Source organism: Cnephaeus nilssonii (assembly GCF_951640355.1).
Source record: "Cnephaeus nilssonii genome assembly, chromosome: 11".
NCBI classification, from domain to species: domain Eukaryota; kingdom Metazoa; phylum Chordata; class Mammalia; order Chiroptera; family Vespertilionidae; genus Cnephaeus; species Cnephaeus nilssonii.
The window spans coordinates 54,123,131-54,130,324 of record NC_137082.1 but is presented as its reverse complement, the minus strand read 5'-3'; the positions used below and the strand labels follow the sequence as shown (position 1 = coordinate 54,130,324).

At 57.1% G+C, this 7,194-nt stretch overlaps 1 protein-coding gene across 2 annotated transcripts in view; it reads right to left on the bottom strand.

Annotated features, from left to right (window-relative positions):
* Positions 1-1,882: 1,882 nt before the first annotated feature.
* CTDP1 (CTD phosphatase subunit 1) overlaps positions 1,883-7,194 on the bottom strand; it is a 34,669-nt gene continuing 29,357 nt past the window's right edge. For both annotated transcript variants that reach the window (XM_079783384.1, XM_079783385.1), the window contains exon 13: positions 1,883-2,649. In XM_079783384.1, the coding sequence (XP_079639510.1) occupies positions 2,511-2,649 (139 nt within the window). In that variant the 3' untranslated portion in view covers positions 1,883-2,510. The remainder of the gene's footprint in view (positions 2,650-7,194) is intronic.

The window sequence follows — 7,194 nt, the reverse complement described above, 5'->3', positions numbered from 1 at the left end:
GGACCGCTCCACCCCAAAGACACGCAGCTGGGCAGGGCCTCTCCACCCCAAAGACACGCAGCTGGGCAGGGCCGCTCCATCCCAAAGACACGCAGCTGGACAGGACCGGCCTCCGAGGTCTCTCCCTGGCCTCTCCCTCCCCTGTGCACCCGGGTGGGGCGCTCCTTCCAGGGACCCAGCGCCTGGCTCAGTGCTCAGTGAACGTGTGCACGCTTGGTCCTCACAGGGCGGCTGCCTTGTCTGGGATTGAGACCATCCACAGAGAAGGGGAGAGGCAGCTGCCTCCTCTCACCTCCATCTGGCCCTCTGCCGGGTGGGTGCTCACAGCACTCTCCACAGGGTTGACGGGGCATGTCGGGTGATCGCCAGGGTGGGGCTCCCTGAGGCCCCAAGGTCCCTGGTCTAAGGTGGCAGGAGCCACGGCCTCCACCCTCCAGTGGCCTAAGCTCCAGTCTGCCCCAGGCTTGCTGAGGGCAGGGCTCCAGAGGGTGAGCGCTTCCCGTCCGTCTGCTGAGGCGGCTGGAACTCACCAGGCTCCCATGGAATCTCACATGCTCTGTACTGCAGGGCCAGCCTGAGCCCCAGCTGTCCCCTGGGTGTGCATGTGTGTACATGTGTGCATGTGCACGAGGTGGGAAAGAGGCTTACCCCCACCTCCTCTCCGCTGGTGTGTCCCCGAGGGTCTGGAGCCACGTCCGGGGTGGTTTGTCTCTGCGGCCGAGACGCAGGACAGCAGACAGTATCCTGCCTGGGGTGGAACAGCTCCACCCAGTCACATCAACGGGTCACAAAACTGAAAACAGAAGACGCTCTGAGAAGGACCGGCTGCTCCACCCCAAAGCGCTGGGACCCGCTCTCCTGCTCGGGCTCCTTCCCGGCTCTCGGCCTGCGTTTGAGCCAGGAGCACGGGCAGCATTGCTGGGGTTTGCCTGAGCCCCTGAGGAGCAGGGGCTTCTCCAGAGACACTCCCAGAACAGGGACAAGGACACCCTGAGGTTGGGCCAGCTGCCTGGAAATTGTCACGGTGAGACCCATACTTGGCCTCTAAGAATGGCACTGGAGCCACCAGGCCTGCCATGTCCTCCCCCAAGAGTGGGAGAAAGGAAATGACCTTCATGCAGAGTGGAGGGATTCTCCGGATGAGGACGGTCTGGAAGTGCCGCGGTCACACCTGTGGAGGGGAGTTCTGCATGGTGTCCGGGGGCGCGATGCTCACCGATGCCGACAGCCTGAGCAGCTTAGGGAAGGGGCCTCGCAGGCTCTTAGGTGGGAGAGCAGCCTGCTCACGGTCCCTCGTGCACCCCCCTCGCGAGGCAGGCGCATCACAGGTCACACACTCCTGGTCTCTGGTGTCCTTCACCGTGGCCGACGTCTGTCTGGGATCACAGAGGAGGACACCAAGGGGCTGCCTCAAAGGAGGCGAGAGGGTTCACCCCAGAACCACCTGTCGTGCTGACCGGGTCAGCCCAGAGGTCGGGGAGCAACGGGATTTGAGGACAGGCCACCCTATGACCCACATAGCTGGCTGCTACGTGTGCACGACGAACCCCGTTCCACGTGCCAGTGAGGGCTGCAGTGCGGCCCTCTGCTTCTGCAGGTCCTCACATCTACTTTCTTAAGCCAAATCCTTCCATATTCTTAGTGCTTCGCTGCACACTTCTGAAAAATGTCCCCATAATGGAGACCCACAGCCATGGCTGGCCGACAAAACACTCCCAAGGCTGGGACCCCTCAGCACCTCCCGGCACACCGAGTCCCCTGCTCTACAAGCTGTGACAGGGACAGGGACAGGCTCAGGGGTGGGTGGGCGCCCCACGACGTACGGAGGAGAGCCCGCTTGCTGCCGCAACACACCAGACAGAAGAGCTTACAAAAAGGGCTTTATTAAATGGAGGAGAGACCTGTTTGGTGGGTCAGATATGAAATATACAAAACTTTACATCAGATCTGAGGAGCAGGAGCGGACGCCGGACTGTGTTGGAACCTGGTCCCGGAAACATAGGGACACAAGTTCCAGGGATCCCGGCGTCGCTCAGAAACGAGCCCTGAGGGTCGCAGAGGGGCTCCCAGGCCTGTCCACATGTGAACACGGCCTCTCAGAAATCCCTGCACATCTGGTAACTTCAGTGTGAAAAGCACAGGGCGCCAGGTTCCCGCCACGCCTGTCTCGTCGGAGCCCCGCCTTCGCCCTGAATGGTATGCCGCGGAATTTAAAGGAAAACACCCTCCAGGCCCCTACACACGACAGGAACCACAGTCCTGCGCGGCCGAGCTCCACAAGATCTTTGGCATGGCCCACGCTTCCTGTCACGGTCACGAAAAAAGTAGACTTTCCGGTAGTAAAACTTCTCAAAACACCCATTTCTGCAAAATGTTTCTGTATGTGGAGCTTTGCGAAAGAGACACGTCTTCCTGGAGAGAAGGAACCCCCACGTGAGGGCCAGCACGGGACGTCGAGGTGTCACAGGAGGGGAGATGACGTGTGCGCCCACCCTGGGGAGCTGTGCAGGTCACATGAGGTCGAGCTCCGCCTCCAGTGCCGCCGCCATCTCGTCTGCCTCCGAGCTGCTCCCCTCCTCGTCCTCACAGCTGGACTCCCTGCTGGACTCGCTGGCCGCGTCCTCGTCGTTCAGCTTCCTCTTGTGGCCCCTGAAAGAGAAGCATTTGCTATGAGATGCTCCCACACAGCACCTGTCCCTGTGAGGCGTTCTGTCTGCCAGGGGCTTGCAAATGCCAAGGGGCTTCCAGTCTCAAAATGGGAGCAAACCACAGTTCTGAGGTGGAGGACACAGGCAGGGCCACCTGACCCAGGACCACAACCCAGGCTCCCTCTGCTTCCTTCACTGTGCATTTCAAAGGACCGCGACGTGGTTGGACAGAAGAAACGACGCTGGCGTTAGTGATGCAGGAAGTCATGAAACCACTACAACGAAAGGCCCATTGGAACCCCAGAGAACATAAAGGACAGAAAGAAAAATGGCAGAGGAGCGAGAAGCCCGTGCTCCCTGTCAGCTCCAAGGCCTTGGCTGCCGTTGAACAAACCGGCTGGAAAAGGGCTCAGGACAGGCCAGCACCTGCCCCTGCAGGAGCTCAGGCGTGAGCGGGGCCTCCAGTCACTCTGGGGGGCTTCAGGCCTCAATCGGCCCACACGGAGCGGGTCCAGGTGCAGACGGGTGGATGTAGGCAGGCCAGGTGCTGGGCCAGGACGAGTGACGCGCTTGTCCAGCACACCTGGGAGCTGCCGCCTCTCTTCCTAACGCGGCAGGCGCTGTGCACGGCCACGGGACCCCGCACTACCTTCCACCTAAGAGCCGGGACAAAGCGCTCTCCACAGGGCTCCAGACGGCGTTGGCTCTGATTATACAAAGAGCCACCACACACGGGCAGGCCCCAGGCAGACTCGGAGACAGGCCCGTCCCAGGGGGCGCCCTGGCAGTCCACTGTTTCCTCAGGCAGCTGTCACAATTACTTGGATAAACAATAAACTGCAACCACACCAGCACATTACATTACCAGCCGATGTCATCACCCTTCTTTTTAAAAATTGTTATTTTTTGCTAATCTTCACTCGAGGATGTTTTTTCCATTGATTTTTAGAGAGAAGGGAGGGACGGAGGGCGGGAGGGAGAGAGATTGGTTGCCTCCCACACTCGCCAACCACTGAGCAACACCGGCAAGGGCGCTATCACCCTTGCTATGGCCCTGCAGACCACTCAGTTCCCTGACGGACCTGCAGACTTGAAGAGAGGATGCGGTGAGACCCCGCCAGCCCGTGAACAGCTCATGGCTCTCCCTCTGCGCCGTGACGGACCCTCAGCAACAGCTTGAAAATGGTACCTGAGGAACCCACCTTGTCCTGCCTTTACCCTGACACGGGACCGCACAGTGCTGCTCGTGTCACAGGCCCGAAAAATCTCCTGGAGAGACTGCTCAGGTGGTGATTACCTGTGACAGGCACTGTATAGAGCTAGGCAAACACAGCATGTGTGCAAGGAGAGCATACATGTAACACAACAATGTAACATGTTTAAATCACACATAACACGTAACTAAATACAGCACATGTGCAGTGTAAGCGAACACACAAACTGCAGCAGACCCACCGTCTGAAACCACAACTGCTGATGTTAGGAAAAACGTGTAATTTATTTACGAAACAGAAGAAACACTATCAGCAAGGTCAGGAAGCTTTTGCCGAGGGCTCTGCACCTGCAGAGAAAAGAACATGCCCTGGGTGGACGAGGAACCCAGGCATCTGTCTCCATCACAGATCTCATTCCAAGTCCTGGCCCGCCCACCTGCGGGCGGGGACACGGGACCCATGAGGTCACTCTATAGTGTGATGTGTGGCCATGTGGTCTGTTTCCCGTCTCTGGGAGGTGACGTCTGGGGCAAAGGGAGGACCACCTGAATCTGATTGGCAGGCTCTGCTCCCTAGGTGGCACTGGGCAGCGTGTTTGCGTCTGTGGATTTTGGATCCTGGTTGATTCCATGTGCCCACACCCGAGTCTGTGCCTTTTGATCCCGTGATCTCTATCGATCCATCTCCAAGTCTGCTAATTCTTCTGCAGATTCAAATCAACTCTGGGGCCCTCTGGTGGATTTCCATTTAGGTATTACACTTTTCAGCTGCAGCGTTCCTGTCTGCTAGATGAGGCCTTGTCAATAATTCATTCTGTCTATACTGGCTTCTCTGAAGCCTCGGTCTGTGACCTCCTGCTTGGCTGTCTTCCTGTGTGGGTCAGACTCTGCTGTCTCTACGTAATGTTTTTGCTAGAAAGTGGACATTTTAGTTCCCATGTTGTAGCAGCCCTGGGTCCTGGCCTCCTCTCCCTCCAGGCTTGTTACTGTTGCTGTTTAGTGACTGGCTGGACTGTTTTGGTGAAGTCGCTGTCCCCAAAGTGTGGGCTCTCTGGGCTCAGCCTCGGGCATGGGCAGGGCCCTTAGACAAAGGCAGAAAAACAATGACACCACTTTTGATCTGTCGTGTGCTGAGGCAGGTGTGGAAAATGAGCACTGTCATTTGTTCTGAGGTGAGTCTGAATTGGCACCACCTTCCACAGAGGACAACCGTCAGCAGCGGCAGGTTAAAAGTGCAAACACCTTTTGATTGGCAATTCTGCTTTCAGAAATCCACCGAGTGATACGCTCAAGCACATGGGGCTTGAGCACTGCTTGTGGCAGAAGAGACTGGACACAGTGCAACTGTGTACACAGATGTGATGAATGCCCAGGGGTCCACCGAAGACAACAGGGCAGGGCAGGAGCAGGCACGACGGTGCGTAACCACGGCTCCAGGGGGGAAGCGAGTGAGGAACTGACAATCCTCAGTGAAGTTCTGTGTTTCCTCCATTTTAGAGATGACAAACCCCCAGTGTATTAAAGCAAACCTTCCAGGTCAATCCACCACCATTAGAAACACCTTACACACCCATGTCCACATGGAAACATGGGGTCAATGCTCGAGCACAGGTGGGTGGGCCGGATGCGTGCCAGGAATTCAGCCCCTGAGAATGGGGCAGTTTTCCTGGTTTACCACCGACCAGATGGGACGGCCACAGCGCCAAGACTGACATTTCCTGGCACTCGGAGAACAATCTTCGGTGAGGGAAACGGCTGAGACCACTGTCAACAGGGCATGAAGGAAACTGCTCCTTTCCACCCTTCTGACCTGTCGTCTTCACTCAGCCACCGACTCTACAAAGAATCTGAAGGAAGTCTTACGTGACTTTCAGGTCATCCTGAAGCCATGCCTCCAGGCAAAGGCAAGCGCAGTGCCCGCTGGGAAAGCTCTGGTATGGGCAAATGCTTTCCAAATGCACCGACTTCTCTCAGGGACTGACCTCCGGGAGCCGAAGCCCGGCTGCCGTGCGCATAGAACAGGCATGTGGTGACTGTTGATCTGAAGGAGGAACGAGTAAGTTCTTGGCAGAGAAGCAAAAACACACCCCTTTCTACTTCCGAGAAAACACACTGTTAAGTTCAGTGGCATTCAGATTCCTCAGAACAGCTTGGCCCGCGGGATTGGCACGATGTACTGCCAACCGCACGTGTGGCATCAGCACGGGCCGTGCCATCGCACAGGGAAGTCGTCACGAACCGAAACAATCCACACGTAAACAACAAAAACCCCAATAGCACTTCTTACTGAATTTCAAATAAAACACAGTGTTCAGCTCAGCGGCACCTGGCCCAGCTGGAGCGCCCGTGTCCACCTCCGCCCCAAAGGACAGAGCCTGCAGGCTGCGGTCAATCCTCTTGGGGTCTTTGAGGAAACACTTTGTTTCTCTCTTTCTGAGAGAGAAGACAGCGCCAGGTTAAAAACTCCTAACCAGAGCACATGCCACAGATCGATGAGATAACATCTCACGTTAGGACACCACTCGGCAAGGCCCCGTCCTCATGTCCCTCCCCCAGAAACGCAGGGGATGCTCGCAGAAAGGACGCAGTGAGCAGTGACTGTGTGCGGCTCGTCATCTCCCAGCACAGATTTAACACGTTAGCTGGGCAGCTCGGCCTCAGAGCCGCTCAGCTGAGTGGCCATCTCGAGGGAGGTGTGTGTGTGTGTGTGTGTGTGTGTGTGTGTGTGTCTCTGAGAAACTCCTGAAGCTGGGACAGGGACAATCTGTCCCCACTTGTGGCTGGAATTCCTGCCCAGCCGTGGCTGTCACTCACCCGGGCACACAACAGCTTAGGGGTCAGACCTGAAGGGCGTGAAGGGACTCAGTCAATAAAAGGCCTGCAGAATCAAATGCAGTTCTGGGTGAGCTCGTGGGACGGTGGGGGCGCCATGAAAAACAGGAAGTGTCACCGTGTCAACCATGCCATCGGCCCAGGCCCGCTACCTGCATAGCAAGGTGCTCCTGCCAGGGCTCGGGGGAGGCTCCTGCGGTTGACACATGGGCCAGGCGCCCTCCAGGCGAGACCAGGACTGAGGGGCGGGCTGCCTGGATCACACTTGTAAACGCAGCAGCATGTGGGATAGACACGGCCCCTCCTGAAGGACAATCAGCTGCCTGAGCAACAACCGAAACCATGAAGTCTGGATAAAAACCACATCATCACGATGTAATACCCAGAAAATGTTCGCGTTTAAAGAAGCTGTATGTGAGTTGTTTCAGAAAGAAGAGAGTGAGTGAGCCTGGCCCTCTCAGGACCACACAGCACCTTCGGGTCCCTTGCCCCCGACTGCTT